The following is a 19,959-nucleotide window of genomic DNA, read 5'->3' as shown; positions in this document are numbered from 1 at the left end:
CCCACGTATTCCCTGCGTGTCGTAGAAGGCGACTAAAAGGGGAGGGAGCGGGGGGCTGGAAATCCTCCCCTCTCGTTTTTTTTTTTAATTTTCCAAAAGAAGGAACAGAGAATTGGGCCAGGTGAGGGTATTCCCTCAAGGCCCAGTCCTCTGTTCTTAGCGCTACCTCGCTAATGCGGGAAATGGTGAATAGTTTGAAAGAAAGAAAAGAAATATATATATATATATATATATATATATATATATATATATATATACCTGGGGATAGGGGAGAAAGAATACTTCCCATGAATTCCCTGCATGTTGTAGAAGGGGCCTAAAAGGGGAGGGAGCGGGAGGCTGGAAATCCTCCAATCTCATTTCTAATTTTCCAAAAGAGGAAACAGAGAAGGGGGCTAAGTGAGGATTTTCCTCAAAGGCTCAGTCCTCTGTTCTTAACGCTACCTTGCTAACACGGGAAATGGAGAATAGTATGATAAAAAAAGAAAGAAAAAATATATATATATATATCCTTTGTAAACCCTCTCTTCATTCAGCTTCTCTATATTTCCAAACCATTTAAACACAGCTCTCTCCAGCTCTCTCAACCATACTATTCTTACTATTGCAACTTTCTCTTGTCCTATCATTACTTAATCAACCCTACTCATACCACAGACTGCCTTTGAGCATATCATTTCCAACTCCTCCTTCCTCTTCCATACATCCCACACTTTGCATCCATAAAACACCACCGGGACTACTATAAGTTCAAATATACCCATTTTTGCCCTCCCTGATAGTGACCCATCTTTCCACACATTTCTCAATGTTCTCGAAACATTTGCTCCTTCACCCATACCTATGACTTTCCTCCTCTTCCATCGTTCTATTCACTGCCGTATCCACTCCTAAGTATCTAAAGCTTCTCATCCTCCAATTTTTCTCCAGTCAAACACATGCTCCAACTAACCTGCCTCTCTTGTTAAAACCTAATGATCCTGCTTTTATGCAAATTTATGATCAACTTTCTTCTTTTACACACTCAAATCTACCATCTTTGCCATGTCATCAGAAAACAACAACTGCCTCACTTCACAGGCTCCCTCATCCTCTACAGTTTGCATAACTGTCCAATATATATCCCAAGACCCATGCATTTACCTTCCTCACCACCCCATCCATAGACATATTAAACAGCCATGGTGATGTCATACACCCCTACTAGAACCCATCTTCACCGACAGCCACTCACCCTCTTCTCTAACTATGCACGCATACACACAAATCTTAGTTCCATATCAAAAAATCCTCATTGCTTCTAAGAGCTTTCCTCCCACACTGTATTTGTAACACTTTTTACAGAGCATCTCCATCAAACCTATCACATGCTTACTCCTTATACAATAAATGAAATACATATTTCCTTCTGTTTCTAAAAGTATTTCTCATTTTCCACACACATTCTTCAAAGCAAAGACCTGTTCCAAACATCCTTTTAGCAGTCCTGATATCAAACTGTTCCCCCAAAGTCCAATGCTCTGTATATAACACCATCCTTTTAATCACATCTACATTAAATGGGTTTTAAGAAAGGTTTATGAGTTCTTAAGTGTGTTTCTATCATGTCTCAGGGCCAAATTTCTTTTCACTGCAACGCATCTTTAACTAAATAAAAAAAGTTCGTGGAAAAATGGTTTTCATGGACAGAATTTTACTATATGGACAAGTTTTTAAAGGATCATCTATTCTGGATACTGAAGAGTGGGTGTATGTACACTACGTAATGCAATACTATACTTTCTCAAAATTTCTCTCCCAGCATCTTGAGAGCTGAGATTATTTCCATAGAGCTCCACAAGTCCTGTATATAGTATTAGTCATTCAGAATATTTCTTGATATTTCTGATAAGTCTACTTGATAATTCATTTAGCCTGTAAAGGTCAACTTCCTAACTAACCCTCATATAGCAGGTATGGTCCAAAAATTCCATCATGGTGTGGGGGAAAAAAATCAAGAAATGATACGTCAGTTGCCAAAGGTGACAGAAAATACAAAGAAAGTCAATTATAATTAATCTTTCTGTTGCCCTGGTCTACTGGTAAATGTGGGGTTAAAGAGGATATGGTTCACACATTCGACATCTATCACGGAGAGTGGAGGACATAAAGAGGATGTTTCTTTCTTACTATTGAACTTCCTTTCAAAGTCTATTCTTAAAGAAAAGCACAGCTTTGCAGTAAATAACATGACTATATTTAGATATATTACAACTTTTACACCAAATATCACTGATGGAGATTAGCTGTTAAGTGTGGAGAAGATATCAAGTCTTTTCATCTTGAAGTTATGTTCACACTGTGCTCTTATTTCACAGAGACAGCACTGGAGAAGAATAAAATGAATATACTAAGAAAATTATACCTTCCATACAACAGATAAGCGAATGGCTGGCACAAGTGGGAACATTAATAGAAGTGCTTTCTCTTTAGAAATACTTCTATTCTTACCATATTTTACTGAAATCCCCTATCACCTAACAATTACATAAATGACGAGAAATTTACGTGTGATTTTTGCATAATCTCTTTCATGAGTGTGAGGTCAGCTGAGGCTCCTCTCCTAACATAACTGTAATAAAAGCCCTTTCCAAGTAGATCCTTTTTCCACACTTTTTTTTTTTACTCACAAATAAATAAACATCAAAAATGTCCTTCTTCATCTCTTAGGTAATCCAAAAATCTATATATATATATATCTATATATACATATATATATATATATATATATATATATATATATATATATATATATATATATATATATATATATATATATATATATATACAACCTGTTTATTGAGCAATGTTACAATGAACTATAACAACATTATACATAAAAATTCCAAAGTATATGCATCCCCTTATGTATTGGAAGGCAACATAATAGGATTGCAAATACTCCCTTCTTGTATCAACTTTCCAAATTAGGAGCAGAATACAGGTGAAGAATCTCTCCTTGGGACCATTGTATCTATTTTTGATGCTCTCTCACTGAGAGGAAAAGGACAAAAATATATTGGGGATTGAAATAATTCTTAAAAGTTGGAATGGATGAGGGAGTGATGTGAGGTAGTATGTTTGAGGAGAGAAAACAGAATTTTCTAGCCCTATGTAACACATGGCTAAAGGTGAAAGGGAAAAATGGCTTTGGGGTAAAGGTAAGGGTTAGTGTGAAGACAAAATCTGCTGAGGGTTTTGTGGAAATGTGTGAAAGAGCATAAGGACAGATGTGGGGAAAGATGCTAGTGGATTTTGCAACGTGGGATATCCTTAGTGGTTATGCACCTGGAAACAAGAGAATAGAGAAACAATGAAGTGTTTTGGAAGGAGACGAATAAGTGTGAAAGCAGTTCTGATCCAAGGAATCACGTATTAGTAATGGATGATTTAAATATGAGAGTAGGTACAGAGGCAGCTGAAGGTAAAGTTGGGGACATGGTGTAAACAGTGTTTTGAATGAGAATGGTGAACAACTTGTGGAGTTGTGTCATGAAAAAGGACTGATGATTAGGAACAAGTGGTTTAAAACAGGGGACATACATAAACATACATGGGCGAGTATGAGGTCATGGAGAGCAGGCACCACTGAATCATGTACTAACTGATGCACACACAAAGGAGATACTCTTGTATCTGAATGTGCTCAGAGGAGCAGCTATTGGGATGTTTCTTCAATATTCAGTGGGAGTGAGGGTGATTGTAAAGGCTTAGGATAAGAGGAAATTATGCGAGTGGGAAGAAAATGGTGAAAGCAAGTAAGCATGAAAAAGAAGCTTGTGAGAAGACACACAAGGAGATTCTGAATATAGAATGGTAAGAGCTGGAAGCAAAGCTACGGGAACAGGGAAGGAATGGGAGGTGTTTAAGGAAGCACTGCATACATGTCCAAGAGACATGTGTGGCATGTGAAAGGTGGACAGTGAACATGTGAGAAAGGATAGCAAGTAATGGGATAAGGTAATTATGTTGGTAATGAAAGGGAAAAGAGGTGTAATTGGCAGTACTTGCAGGGAAGGAGTCCCAGTGATTTGGAGACATACAAAAGAAAGCAGAAGGAAGTCAAGCAAGAGGTAGAGGGACTGAAAAAGGGGGCCAATGAGAGTTGGGGTAAGCAAGTATTATAAAACTTAAGTATAAAAAAAATATTTTGGATGAAGTGTTTGCAGTGCATGTTAAGAAATTCTTTTTCCTGTTCACCAAATCTAGTGCCAGTTCGTGTTTTGAAGGCATTTAATTTGTGTGTTGCTTTTGCATTGATGTTATTGGTGTGAGGAGTGAATATCATGTGTGATGCCTACAATAGTTGGTGTTTTGTTCAGTGAGAGTGATTCTCCATTTCAGGTATCTGGAGGGTGTGAGCTGTATTTAAGTCTGTCTGGGGTTAAAACTGTGACTGAAGAATTCTGTGGAGTTCCAAATTTTCTTTACTTCACTGTTCCATTAGCATAATGTAGAGACTGCTGTCTTTTGTTGCTATTGCAGTGTCAGGGTGTTGTGACGTGATTGTGGGGTCATCTGCATATGAATGGATCTTTAGTTGTGGTTTGCTAGAAGCAATGGGAGGTCATGAAGGAAGAGAGTGAAGAGGGTAGGAGAAAGAATTGCTTCTTGGAGAACTCCTTTGAAGAGTTCAAGTGTTTTAGAGGTGAATAAATTGTGACCAATTATGCCAAGGCAGCCGGCTAGTGAAACAAACATCTTCCCAATATAATCTCACCTTTATAGGACTGGCATTCAATTCACTACAAGAGCACTAATCCTCTCCCATCCAAACCACAATCCCCCAAATAGATATTAAAAGCGACCCCAATGCTTCAAACTTCTGTAACCTTTACTCATACATCCCTTCACCCCAACAAACACAACACTGTCAAAAGATATACAGACGAGCAGTAAACAAATGCTCTCCCATCTCAGCCTTACACACTACCCGTTTATACATCTATCTGATACCACAATCCCTAAACACATGTTCTGGACATCACCAATCCTTTTAACATCACAAAAACTGATTCACAATTCATGCCAGTGATGCAACTACCACAATGAAGACCCTGAATATTTACTGGTCAACTGTCCTGCACTTTCCCCACACACACACACACACACACACACACACACACAACACCACTCTTCCTGACCTATGGTTACCCCTCCAGGAGACATGGCTAACATCCTGAGTGTTGCAAGAGCCTTATAAAGGGGGATCCTGGGCCAGAGAATTAATTCAGTATACAAATTACAAATATTTTCTTTATGCAAGAAATTGTTATGCTTACCTCTCATCATTTTACTGACAGGGAAACATATATTTTTACCCTTCTTTCACTCACTTTATACTGAAAAGTAGTAGCTTCACTTATGACCAAAATCTATATCATATAAACAGCATCTGAAAACCAAATATTCTCTTCAAAAAGGCTGATAACTTTATCTCATATACTATAAAGTTAAGGAACACACTAGTGATCATTAGGACAAAGACTTCATAGGGTATTAAGAATAATTATCAAGTGGTGGAGATGGGTGTTGATTAATAGTGCTGTAAGGTAATACATATGACTGTTGCCTCCATAACAATGCCAAACGATATGGAAAGGTACTTCTAAACAATGCTTTGATGAAAAAAAAAGAAGCTAAATAAAAAATTTAGAATTGGGAAGAGCATTCAGTGCTAAAGAAAAAATTCATACATTCAGTGACAATACTTACATTAACATTTTCAAAAATGAAATAAAACTACTGTATCATAAAATTTTGAACATCGTCATATATTCAACAGGCACATGGACACGGATGCAAAATGAGGATGAATATTGTTCTGCATGATCAGATGTAATAAACTTAGAAAATGGTTATCTAGATTTTTTTTTGTATTAATGGTTTTGAAAGTCTTTATATATCAATCATAAATCCATGTTACATGAGTATTTAATAAAAAGATATTAAATGCACAGAGCAAAATTTCCCCAAGTATATTCTAAAGTGCACAAACAGAGCAAACATAGACTGAGGACTTTGTTGTTAACAATATCATTTGACACTCAACATTCAAAGCATAACTTGACAGCTAGAATTACTGACCAAACAATATGACAATAAGGTGTTCATTCTGTAAAAACACACCTGAAGCAATATTTCTAAGGGTGTATAAATTTTCATTATATGAACAAAAAAAATGGGAGTATGTAAGAGAAATTCTAAAAACCTGGGACAGTGACTGAAACAAGATGATATCAAGTGATATATCTTTATGATATCAAGTGATATATCTTCTACTACCTCATGTAATATCATACTTTTAATTATGAAACTTGTTCCATGCAAACAAACTAAGCTTTACTGAATATTTTGTAGCCTCCTAAATACTCTATACCTTCCTTCATGAATCTCGTTACTATATAACAATCACCAACCAGATTTTCACTACTTCCCCCATCGTGTAACAATATAACGATAAATTCATAAATTTAGCACTATGCGAAACAACAAGCTCCACTTGCTTATTACAGTGGTGCATACTTTTGCTACCATTATGGAAACTATGCTACACTACCCAACCAAATAACTCTTTTCTGCTTCAGTAACCTGCCCTATACATTCCACTTACCTCAGTCTTATTCTATGACATCAATGTTCCACAATTGTACCACACAATCCACATCTGTCCTGCTAACCTGTCCCATGCCCAGTATTCATTCCACCACTCACCATTAGGAACAGCCCATATATATTTCATATCTCTTCCCTAAAACTCAGTCAGTCATATTCACCAAACTAGTCAAAGAGATCCAAGAAAGCAGCCTTAAAATTTTTATTCACTCGTCTAAATGAGATTACTGCTTTAACTATACTACATAAAAGTTAAGACATACATTAGTTTTAGATAGATTCTTCAAATCAAACACTGCGCAATTAATCTTACAACCTATTTCACTTTAACCTATCCTTTTTCAATAACCGAGTTATATATCATCCTTTCAATCTAGGGTTATACATGCTTCCTCTAAATATCTTTCATTATACAATTTCTCTTCTCTCAAGAGCTATGTTATACCATTTCTGCTTTCCCATATCCTTAATAAAACATGCTCCTCTGATGAGTCACAGTTCTGCATATTTTCTCCCATGACACTATATTCTCTTCTCACACTGATGACATTTACTTCCCACACCACAAACATGAATACGCTGGTGATAAACAAATCATGTACCCTTAGAACACTAACCAGTACTGGTTTCTGACAGGAAAAAGAATCCCTTAATGTACTCGACAAACAATTCATCCACTCCACCCTAATGTACATCTAACCTATCGGGTTATCCATCCTGTCACAAGCAACTATAGCAAAGCTGCAAACCACATAAAACTGAGCACTCAGATCAACCACTGGTTAACTAAAAACTACAAAAATTCAACATTTGTACAGTTAAAAAAAAAAAGGGGGTCCAACACAATCTCTCCTCAGTATGCTCACCAGTGTCCTTTTTAAAAGAACTAGGCCCCCTCCTACCCTGAATGTTTCATAACCGCCCTCCATCCCTAAAGTAGAAAAGATAGATCAACTTTGCCTCACACCTGAGATAGAATGAAACTAATGGCTACCACTACACATTTTCACAATATAATCACAGGACTATAGCCTTTTCTTAAATATAAACCCAAAACTTAAACTCAGATGGAGGATTGTTCCAGGTTACACAGCAGACATTGGTCCAGCCCTTACTAAAAAGAAGGTGGAAGACCAACCCTGGATATCACGCCCTAGTTCAGGTTCTGATCCTTAGTCGAAGCCCATAACCTTAACCTAATACAATGTCCCAGGGATAGAATCTTTTATCTTGAATTTGAAGAACATGATACAACCACGGGCCTCAGTCTCTGCTCTTTGAAAATGTACATGCAAAGCTCTCAATGTTAATTGCCATTAGCCTGACATGCTTGCATTACCATCATAAATTTTACGTGGAGTCAGTATGCTACAACTGTGTTCCTTACAAAAACATGCATTATCAGACCTCTAATATAAATGATATTGCACATACTATCAAAATGCCACAAAATGTGCTTCACTTCTGATGCAAGTTTTAATTCTAAAATTATTTTCTTGATAATAATTACATCAGATGCCATTAAAACTCACCAGGTCTGATAAACTCTTGAAAGGAACAATGTAGAAGACAAAGAATTCACACTTACGACATGATTCCTCATCTTCACCACCAACACAGTCAGTAATGAAGTCACATCGCCGGAAGTGAGAAATACATTCACCATCATTACATCTAAACTCATCAGACTGGCATACAACTGAAAAAAAAAAGAAACGCATTTTATATAAACGAAAATGAAAATGCTATTAAAAATGACAGATCTATATTAACTGTAACATCAAATAATCATATATCTATCCAACAGCCAAAGTATAAGCACAATTTGAGTTAAAAAAATAAAGCGAAACAATCCTCTTATGAGTGCAGACAATTCAACTTAATCACCTATTTGTGCAGTGCTGGGAGGAAGTTCTACACTCAAGCTCAAACCTTGATTTCCTTATACATTTCATCACAGATGCAATTCATTTCTCTATAAGGATACCAAGATAAAAAGTTTTTGTTTTCAGCTAACTAGATGTGTTACCCTATCTCTTGAACTTGTACCAACACAAGATATATCAAACTTTTATATACCATCTGTATTCAAAGGCTGCTCTTTCAGCTCATTCCATTCTGCCACAACTCTGACACTGTATATGAATGTCTTGACATCTTTCCCAATACGTGTCTTACTTAATTTCTTGCTCTGACCATTGCTTGCTCTTGATTTGCATCTTTTAAAGAACTGTATGCTTCTGACATGCTATACTTGAACTACTTTACAAAGTTACCACTTGAAATCAAGTCTTTTCTCATTCTTTTTTTTCACCATACAAGATATTTCATAGCCGATAATCTCTCCCTGTAACTCAACTGTCTTACATCTAGTGCCACATTCATTGCCCTTCTCTTGACATCCATGATTAGGTCTTTATATAGTTCAAAGTGTCATGACTCCATTTAACATGAATATTCTAATCTAGGTCAACTACACTACAAAGTGTAAATAGTTTCTTGAACATTCTATCATCCGTATACTTAAATACATTTCTAGTATCAACAAGAAAAATTGCATCTATGCTGTTCTCTAAGTGATGTTCCAGCAAAATCGTTGGAATCAGTGATGACCCCCAGATCCCATTCGGATGCACATTCACGTAGCTTTTTTGTTCCTGCCAGATTATCCATATTGAAGCCTTTCAATAAGTGCCATCTTCATTGCTTTGCATTTTTGAACTGTAAGAACGTGGTACCAAACCAACTATGGAGCTGGTCCATGTCCTCCTGTATACTTTGATAAAGTTCTCAACATGCTTTACTCCTTTTATGACCTTGGAATCATCCAAAAACCACACTTTAAGTATGAAACCTGTCCTTCTCAAAATCCATTTACACAAAATATCTACCTCAATATTGAACACTGTAAGAAACCAATGGTAATCCCAACACATATGAACAGACTTCAGTGAGATCATATGCACTATATAGATAAAATCCCTTACATCAGCTGCTTATGACTTTTCTAACAAATTCAATGCTTTACAAATCCCCATCTTATCTTGATGGTTTTAGGGCTATAGTGTCCTTCACTGTGAATACTCTTCTTAAGTTCTCATTTACCTCCTTGAATATATACGTATCATCTCCAAAAACCTACCCTTCGAATCCCTAAGGCTTACGAGCTGCTTTTTAACTGGCATTTTACTCATGATATGATTAGAGAAGTTTGAAGTTTTTACCTGCTCTATCCACAATATCTGTTTTCAGAGTATCTCTAATCCTTTTCTGTTTACAATGTAAATTCCTCATTCTCTTTTACCTTTCAAACGTTGGATGGCTGTTGCACTACCCTACATCTCCTCCCAAGTAAACTCCAATTTGTTGAAGTATATCACTCTTTTCTAACCTCTTTCTCTTTCCACTCAATGCTAAAGGTATGCTACATACAAACTCTCTCATTGCAATCATAGAACTTTCCATAATAATGGTCTAATACTTTGACAATGAAATCCTTTTTCCTCATTTATGTTCCTGAAGAAATTGTCTCACTATGCAGTTTCCACAATACAGCCTCCTTTACTTAAGTTCAATTTCCACTATGATCCTCTTTTCATGCACTCATCTAGCACGTAATCAAACTCATGAACTACGGTCTCTTCCTAGTCAGGTACAATATCTGATAAAATTTATATCCATAAAGGTGATATCAAGTGCTGATGTAATATCAACCCGTCTGACTGCAGTGTGGTCAGCTTCATCCTAAAAAAAGGGGGAAAAAAAGGTCAATAACGTCCTTTTAAAAAACATTTTCCTGTATACGATCAAATAATTTCTCTCCATGACTCTCAGTGGTGGTAGAGGTGGGGTGGCAACGAGAAAGTGATGGTGGGATGGTCGTGATGGTGGAGTGAAAATGAGCGGATGGTGGTGGTAGGAGTGGTGATGATGGTGGTAGTGAGATGGTGGTGGTGGAAGTGAGATGATGATGATGGTGGTGGTGGGAGTGAGATGATGATGGTGGGAGTGAAAGGATGATGATGGTGGTGGAAGTGAGAGGATGATGGTGGTGGTGGGAGTGAGAGGATGGTGGTGGTGGGAGTGGGAAGATGGTTGTGGGAGTGAAAGCATGAAGCAGAAATCTGGAATGACATCAACTCTCTCTCTCTCTCTCTCTCTATCTCTCTCTCTCTTTGTCCGTCAGCATCCACAAATTATTGTATACCTCCGCAGGAAACTGCATATTTTCATTTATCATTATGAAATGGACTAATTTAATCAGAGCAAGACACCTGTTACGGGCAGAGTGAACAATTATGGCTGCTAACTCAGCAGTCAATATGCCATTTCGTTCATTTCTAAAAAAATCATTAGAGAAAAAGAGAAAGATACTCATTTCAAAGTACACAAGAAGCCTAAAAGATCCTTATCTAGTTTAATTATTTTCTTTAGGGATGGCTGGAAAATGCAGCCTGAACATGCATGAACGGAAGAGAGTGAAGTGGGATGATGTGGTATACTGGGGGCAACGTGCTGTCACTGGACTGGACCAGGGCATGTGAAGCATCTGGGGTAAAACATGGAAAGGTCTGTGGGGCCTGGATATATATATTCATACATATTCGCCATTTCCCACGTTAGCGAGGTAGCGTTGAGGACAGAGGACTGAGCCTTAGAGAGAAAATCCTCACTTGGCCCCCTTCTCTGTTCCCTCTTTTGGAAAAGTAAAAACTAGAGGAGAGGATTTCCAGCCCCCCTTTTAGTCGCCTTCTATGACATGCAGGGAATATGTGAGAAGGAGAGAGAGAGAGAGAGAGAGAGAGAGAGAGAGAGAGAGAGAGAGAGAGAGAGAGAGAGAGAGAGAGAGAGAGAGAGAGAGTTTGGCAACACCAAACTATATCACCCACAGAATGTTTGGTGATCCGGTTAAACCACACACACACACACACAAACACACAGACACACACACAGACAAACAAACACACACATACACACACACACACACACACACCCTAGTCCTCCTTTTAACTGCCACTCTGAAACAGCAAGACCAGCTCCTAAAAGAGCGACCCTGTGCATCAAAATCATGGAGGTGTTCAATCTTGAGCCGATTGTTCTTATCTTCTCTTGGGGCGGCCCCGAAGAACCCACCCACCCATCCGTACCCTTGCCTCCAGTGTGTTCATTCCATCACAACACATGACGGGGGTGGGTTATAATCTTTCCCTCGTGGATCATAATTATGTTTATGAAGTGAATTTTACTCTCCCTTGAAGCACATACCTCAGCAACATGATCTTCCTCGCCAGCCGCCAAGGTCAAGTGACAAAGCACTAAGGGAATATCAGGAGCGACCACCTCGGCCGAAAGTAGGCTTTGCAATGGGGGCGTTGCTAAGAAACTCAGATCTTGCACACAGATGGTGCTGAAGGCAATAACCCAAAGAGGGGAAGAGGTGGCATCAATAAATATATATAGAGAGAGTGAGAAAGGGAGAGAGAGAGAGAGGGAGCCTTCCAGCAATGCAAGACAAGGCTCAAAGGGCGAAAAAGACCAGGCGGATTCGGTGTATATCCTGTTGGATGATAGTGGAGTCAAGGCCACAGCTGGCCTGGAGGAACCCCAGCCAAAGGGGATCATGTGACGAAGCAGACACAAGCCCTTAAAGGTCAGGGAACATCCCCCTCAACAACCTCCCCCCCCTTCAACCACCACCTCCTCCACCACCTCTCCCCCTGATTGCATGAAGTAGTAGTCCCCCTCAACCCCCTCCTCTCCAACAACAACTTTAGAAAGGCGAGAACAGATACTAGAACTTTATAATGGCGAGAACAAATACTAGAACTTTATAATGGCGAGAACAGATACTAGAACTTTATAATGGCGAGAACAGATACTAGAACTTTATAATGGCGAGAACAGATACTAGAACTTTATAATGGCGAGAACAGATACTAGAACTTTATAATGGCGAGAACAGATACTAGAACTTTATAATGGCGAGAACAGATACTAGAACTTTATAATGGCAAGAACAGATACTAGAACTTTATAATGGCGAGAACAGATACTAGAACTTTATAACGGCAAGAACAGAAACTACAACTTTATAATGGTGAGAACAGATACTAGAACTTTATAATGGTGAGAAAAGATATTAGAACTTTATAATGGTGAGAACAGATACCAGAACTTTATAATGGCAAGATTAGATACTAGAACTTTATAATGGCGTAAACATATACTAGAACTTCATAAAGGCAAGAAGAGATACTAGAACTTTATAATGGATAGAACAGATACTGAAACTTTGTAACAGCGAGAAGAGACACTAGAACTTTATAATGGCGAGAACAGATGCTAGAACTTTATAATGGCAAGAACAGATACTAGAACTTTATAATGGTGAGAACAGATACTAGAACTTTATAATGGTGAGAATAGATACTAGAACTTTATAATGGCGAGAACAGATACTAGAACTTTATAATGGCGAGAACAGATACTAGAACTTTATAATGGCGAGAACAGATACTAGAACTTTATAACAGAACAGATAGTAGAACTTTATAACAGAACAGATAGTAGAACTTTATAACAGAACAGATACTAGAACTTTATAACAGAACAGATAGTAGAACTTTATAATAGAACAGATAGTAGAACTTTATAACAGAACAGATAGTAGAACTTTATAACAGAACAGATGGTAGAACTTTATACATGCATCCACAGGAACTTTCATGATTGTAACTATAATGTCCCAGGAGCCCATCCCGACACAATCTATCCCACCCCCTATCCCATACTATCCCCACCACTCCACCTTGGCTCCTAGCCTTACAGCCAGGCTCAAGGCCGCCATGGAATGCCTAGCCACATGTGTCCCGTCCTAGGAGGCAGGCAGGCAAGCAAGGGGGGGGAGCCCCCTCTGCGACCCCCCCCTCCTGCCTGCGCCAGCTGCGCCCGCCCCGTACTGGCTAGGAATGTGTGGGGGTCAAAGTAAAAGACTTTGGCTATCATTTTTCCCCCGTCTCACAAGCACCGGTCTCGTCTCCCAGCATCATCCACCCGGCTCACAAGCACCGGTCTCGTCTCCCAGCATCATCCACCCAGCTCACAAGCACCGGTCTCATCTCCCAGCATCATCCACCCGGCTCACAAGCACCGGTCTCATCTCCCAGCATCATCCACCCGGCTCACAAGCACCGGTCTCATCTCCCAGCATCATCCACCCAGCTCACAAGCACCGGTCTCGTCTCCCAGCATCGTCCACCCGGCTCACAAGCACTGGTCTTGTCTCCCAGCATCATCCACCCGGCTCACAAGCACTGTCTACCCGTCTCACAGCATCATCCACCCAGCTCACAAGCACCGTCTCGTCTCCCAGCATCATCCACCCATCTTACAAGCACTGTCTCGTCTCACAACACCGTCTTGTCTCATCATCCACCCGTCCCAGAAGACATCCACCCGTCTCAAGCACTGTCTCGTCTCCCAGGCCATCCACCCGTCCCAGAGGACATCCACCCGTCTCACAAGCACCGTCTCGTCTCCCAGGCCATCCACACCGTCCCAGAGGACATCCACCCGTCTCACAGGCACCGTCTCATTTCCCAGGTCATCCACCCGTCTCACAGGCCATTCACCCATCATACAGGCCATTCACCCGTCTCACAGGTCATCCACCCGTCTCAAAGGAAATCCGCCCGTCACACAAGCCATTCACCCGTCTCACAGGCCATCCACCCGTCTCACATCCCAGCATCACCCACCCGTCATACAGGAACACCCACTCCCCTCCCCATCTCGTAACAACAGTGCTTCCAGCTTGAACAACATCAAGCTGGCCACTGCTTTTCGAGCTCCGCCCTAGAGCGCAACAGGAGCAGCTTCCACTAGTTTTTTTTGGGGAGCTCCACTTGCCAACAGTACTCGAGGATGAGCCGTTATGTTGCACCCAATGGGACAACGACCCCCCCCCCCCCAAATAAAAGGGCCCCCCTTCCCCCCTGTTCCCCCTCTACTACCTAACACTGAGCTGGGACATTTAAATCACCCAGGGTAGTTCCCTGGGCTCGTTAACAGCCTCGTTCTGTTGATAACGACCCCCCCCCCCTCCTCACCAACCCCCCTTCGTCAGCGCCTTCGTCAGGCCATCGCGTGTTTGTTATCAATATTTTCGTCGTCTTTAGCGTCATGATAATCCAATAAAATGGCATTATAAAGGCATTATAAATGGCCTTCTTTATTCCCCCTTCCTCTATGTGTGTGTACAGACATTAGTTATTTATCATCATTTATCTGTGTGGGATTTTGGTCGAAGGGCCAACCAGGCTGGATGGTTTACGGAGGGCCCAGTCGACCAGGTTTGGTCGTCTGGACGCAACCAGGTCACAGCCAGGCCTGCCAGGTCACATCCAGGCCTGCCAGGTCACAGCCAGGCCTGCCAGGTCACATCCAGACCTACCAGGTCACACCTAGACCGACCAGCAGGTCACAGCCAAACCTACCAGGTCACAGCCAGACCTACCAGGTCACAGCCAGACCTACCAGGTCAAACCTAGACCGACCAGCACACAGCCAGGCCTACCAGGTCACAACCAGACCTACCAGGTCACAGCCAGACCTACCAACAGGTCACATCTAGACCTACCAGGTCACAACCAGACCTACCAGGTCACACATAGCTCTGTGGCGCATCCGTTGTGCACGACAGCACGACCCTTGGGTACGACCCTTGGGTACGACCTCCTCCCCCAGCCCTCTGAGGAGGGGCACCAGGTCGTCGTGCCCTAGGGAGGAGGGGCACCAGGTCGTCGTGCCCTTGGGAGGAGGGGCACCAGGTCGTCGTGCCCTTGGGAGGAGGGGCACCAGGTCGTCGTGCCCTTGGGAGGAGGGGGCACCAGGTCGTCGTGCCCTTGGAAAGAGGGGCACCAGGTCGTCGTGCCCTTGGGAGGAGGGGCACCAGGTCGTCGTGCCCTTGGGAGTGGGGTTGCGTGTGGCGCTCAAGGGGGGTTAAATGGGGTCGTGGGGCGTCAAGTTCGAAGTGGGGTGAGTTTAATTATCACAAGGGGGGGGAGGGGGGAGGGGGGTCTTCTTCATGAGCTGTGTTGGTGATGAGCTGTGTTGGTGATGAGCTGTGGTGGTGTTGAGCTGTGATGGTGATGAGGTTTGGTGGTGATGAGCTGTGTTGGTGATGAGCTGTGTTGGTGATGAGCTGTGGTGGTGATGAGCTGTGGTGGTGTTGAGCTGTTTGTTGGTGATGAGCTGTTGTGGTGTTGAGCTGTGTTGGTGTTGAGCTGTGGTTGGTGATGAGCTGTGTTGGTGTTGAGCTGTGTTGGTGATGAGCTGTGTTGGTGATGAGCTGTGTTGGTGTTGAGCTGTGTTGGTGTTGAGCTGTGTTGGTGATGAGCTGTGTTGGTGTTGAGCTGTGTTGGTGATGAGCTGTGTTGGTGTTGAGCTGTGTTGGTGATGAGCTTGTTGGTGATGAGCTGTGTTGGTGATGACTGTGTTGGTGTTGAGCTGTGTTGGTGATGAGCTGTGTTGGTGATGAGCTGTGTTGGTGATGAGCTGTGTTGGTGATGAGCTGTGTTGGTGTTGAGCTGTGGTTGGTGATGAGCTGTGTTGGTGTTGAGCTGTGGTGGTGATGAGCTGTGTTGGTGTTGAGGTGTGTTGGTGATGAGCTGTGTTGGTGATGACTGTGTTGGTGTTGAGCTGTGTTGGTGATGAGCTGTGTTGGTGTTGAGCTGTGTTGGTGATGAGCTGTGTTGGTGATTGAGGCTTGTTGGTGATGAGCTGTGTTGGGTGATGAGCTGTGTTGGTGATGAGCTGTGTTGGTGATGAGCTGTGTTGGTGATGAGCTGTGTTGGTGATGAGCTGTGTTGGTGTTGAGCTGTGTTGGTGATGAGCTGTGTTGGTGATGAGCTGTGTTGGTGATGAGCTGTGTTGGTGATGAGCTGTGTTGGTGATGAGCTGTGTTGGTGATGAGCTGTGTTGGTGTTGAGCTGTGTTGGTGATGAGCTGTGTTGGTGATGAGCTGTGTTGGTGATGAGCTGTGTTGGTGATGAGCTGTGTTGGTGTTGAGCTGTGTTGGTGATGAGCTGTGTTGGTGATGAGCTGTGTTGGTGATGAGCTGTGTTGGTGATGAGCTGTGTTGGTGATGAGCTGTGTTGGTGATGAGCTGTGTTGGTGATGAGCTGTGTTGGTGATGAGCTGTGTTGGTGATGAGCTGTGTTGGTGATGAGCTGTGTTGGTGATGAGCTGTGTTGGTGATGAGCTGTGTTGGTGATGAGCTGTGTTGGTGATGAGCTGTGTTGGTGATGAGCTGTGTTGGTGATGAGCTGTGTTGGTGCTGTGTTGTGTTGGTGATGAGCTGTGTTGGTGATGAGCTGTGTTGGTGTTGAGCTGTGTTGGTGATGAGCTGTGTTGGTGATGAGCTGTGTTGGTGTTGAGCTGTGTTGGTGATGAGCTGTGTTGGTGATGAGCTGTGTTGGTGATGAGCTGTGTTGGTGTTGAGCTGTGTTGGTGATGAGCTGTGTTGGTGATGAGCTGTGTTGGTGATGAGCTGTGTTGGTGTTGAGCTGTGTTGGTGATGAGCTGTGTTGGTGATGAGCTGTGTTGGTGATGAGCTGTGTTGGTGTTGAGCTGTGTTGGTGATGAGCTGTGTTGGTGATGAGCTGTGTTGGTGATGAGCTGTGTTGGTGATGAGCTGTGTTGGTGATGAGCTGTGTTGGTGATGAGCTGTGTTGGTGATGAGCTGTGTTGGTGATGAGCTGTGTTGGTGATGAGCTGTGTTGGTGATGAGCTGTGTTGGTGATGAGCTGTGTTGGTGATGAGCTGTGTTGGTGATGAGCTGTGTGGTGTGAGCTGTGTTGGTGATGAGCTGTGTTGGTGATGAGCTGTGTTGGTGATGAGCTGTGTTGGTGATGAGCTGTGTTGGTGTTGAGCTGTGTTGGTGATGAGCTGTGTTGGTGATGAGCTGTGTTGGTGATGAGCTGTGTTGGTGATGAGCCTGTGTTGGTGATGAGCTGTGTTGGTGATGAGCTGTGTTGGTGATGAGGCTGTGTTGGTGTTGAGCTGTGTTGGTGATGAGCTGTGGTGGTGTTGAGCTGTGGTTGGTGATGAGCTGTGTTGGTGATGAGCTGTGTGGTGTTGAGCTGTGTGGTGATGAGCTGTGGTGGTGATGAGCTGTGTTGGTGTTGAGCTGTGTTGGTGATGAGCTGTGTTGGTGTGAGCTGTGTTGTAGTTGAGCTGTTGTGTGTTGAGCTGTGGTGGTGTTGAGCTGTGGTGGTGATGAGCTGTGTTGGTGTGAGCTGTGGTGGTGATGAGCTGTGTTGGTGTTGAGCTGTGTGGTGATGAGCTGTGTTGGTGATGAGCTGTGTTGGTGATGAGCTGTGTTGGTGTTGAGCTGTGTGGTGATGAGCTGTTGTTGGTGTTGAGCTGTGTTGGTGATGAGCTGTGTTGGTGATGAGCTGTGTTGGTGATGAGCTGTGTTGGTGATGAGCTGTGTTGGTGTTGAGCTGTGTTGGTGATGAGCTGTGTATGGTGATGAGCTGTGTTGGTGATGAGCTGTGTTGGTGATGAGCTGTGTTGGTGATGAGCTGTGTTGGTGATGAGCTGTGTTGGTGATGAGCTGTGTTGGTGATGAGCTGTGTTGGTGATGAGCTGTGTTGGTGATGAGCTGTGGTGGTGATGAGCTGTGTTGGTGATGAGCTGTGTTGGTGATGAGCTGTGTTGGTGATGAGCTGTGTTGGTGATGAGCTGTGTTGGTGATGAGCTGTGTTGGTGATGAGCTGTGGTGGTGATGAGCTGTGTTGGTGATGAGCTGTGTTGGTGATGAGCTGTGGTGGTGATGAGCTGTGTTGGTGATGAGCTGTGTTGGTGATGAGCTGTGGTGGTGATGAGCTGTGTTGGTGATGAGCTGTGGTGGTGATGAGCTGTGGTGGTGATGAGCTGTGGTGGTGATGAGCTGTGGTGGTGATGAGCTGTGGTGGTGATGAGCTGTGTTGGTGATGAGCTGTGGTGGTGATGAGCTGTGTTGGTGATGAGCTGTGGTGGTGATGAGCTGTGTGGTGATGAGCTGTGGTGGTGATGAGCTGTGTGGTGATGAGCTGTGTGGTGATGAGCTGTGTTGGTGATGAGCTGTGTTGGTGATGAGCTGTGGTGGTGATGAGCTGTGTTGGTGTTGAGCTGTGTTGGTGATGAGCTGTGGTGGTGATGAGCTGTGTTGGTGATGAGCTGTGGTGGTGATGAGCTGTGTTGGTGATGAGCTGTGGTGGTGATGAGCTGTGGTGGTGATGAGCTGTGTTGGTGATGAGCTGTGGTGGTGATGAGCTGTGGTGGTGATGAGCTGTGTTGGTGATGAGCTGTGGTGGTGATGAGCTGTGGTTGGTGATGAGCTGTGTTGGTGATGAGCTGTGGTGGTGATGAGCTGTGGTGGTGATGAGCTGTGGTGGTGATGAGCTGTGGTGGTGATGAGCTGTGTTGGTGATGAGCTGTGGTGGTGATGAGCTGTGGTGGTGATGAGCTGTGTTGGTGATGAGCTGTGGTGGTGATGAGCTGTGGTGGTGATGAGCTGTGTTGGTGATGAGCTGTGTTGGTGTTGAGCTGTGTTGGTGATGAGCTGTGTTGGTGTTGAGCTGTGTTGGTGATGAGCTGTGTTGGTGATGAGCTGTGTTGGTGATGAGCTGTGTTGGTGATGAGCTGTGGTGGTGTTGAGCTGTGTTGGTGATGAGCTGTGTTGGTGATGAGCTGTGGTGGTGATGAGCTGTGTTGGTGACCACGAGCTGTGGTGTTGGGGGAAAAGGGGCCCCCCCTCCCCCTCTACAGTGGACCTCGATGGGTGGATGACCCCTCCCCCCTCTTCTCCCCCCTTAAACAGGGGTTAGGGGGGGAAGCTGTGGGGGTGGGGAGGGTCTGTGGGGGGGCCCAAGGTTGGGGGCCAGCTGGACCGACCAGCTGTGGGTGTGGACCAGCTGTGGTGGCGATCCACCGCAACCGTCTCAAGAGCTGGTGTGGGGGGTGGAGTGGGGTGTGGAGTGGTGTGGGGGTGTGGGGGTGTGTGTGTGGGTGTGTGTGGGGGGGGTTTGTTAAGAAGGACTGGCCCGCGAGATAGAAGGACTCATTTGTCCTCCTAAAGAAGAAGACGAGAGGGGGGGGGAAGGAGGAGGGGGGGCCCCCAAAGACCACCTCACAAAGCGAGGGGGGAGGGGAAGGGGAGGGGAGGGGGAGGGGAAGGGGGAGGGGAAAGGGGGAAGAGAGACGGGAAATGGGCCCTTGTCTGTGCTACACACACACACACACACACACACACACAAAGAC

At 43.4% G+C, this 19,959-nt stretch overlaps 1 protein-coding gene across 2 annotated transcripts in view; it reads right to left on the bottom strand.

The window, feature by feature from the left end:
• Positions 1–19,959, bottom strand: part of LOC139748046 (uncharacterized) — a 538,085-nt gene that overhangs the window by 273,817 nt on the left and 244,309 nt on the right. For both annotated transcript variants that reach the window (XM_071660616.1, XM_071660617.1), the window contains exon 8: positions 8,243–8,353. In XM_071660616.1, coding sequence (XP_071516717.1) covers positions 8,243–8,353 — 111 coding nt within the window. The remainder of the gene's footprint in view (positions 1–8,242; positions 8,354–19,959) is intronic.

This window comes from Panulirus ornatus, chromosome 72 (assembly GCF_036320965.1).
Source record: "Panulirus ornatus isolate Po-2019 chromosome 72, ASM3632096v1, whole genome shotgun sequence".
NCBI classification, from domain to species: Eukaryota; Metazoa; Arthropoda; class Malacostraca; order Decapoda; family Palinuridae; genus Panulirus; species Panulirus ornatus.
The sequence above is the reverse complement of the archived record's forward strand: the minus strand, read 5'-3'. Positions and strand labels throughout refer to the sequence as shown.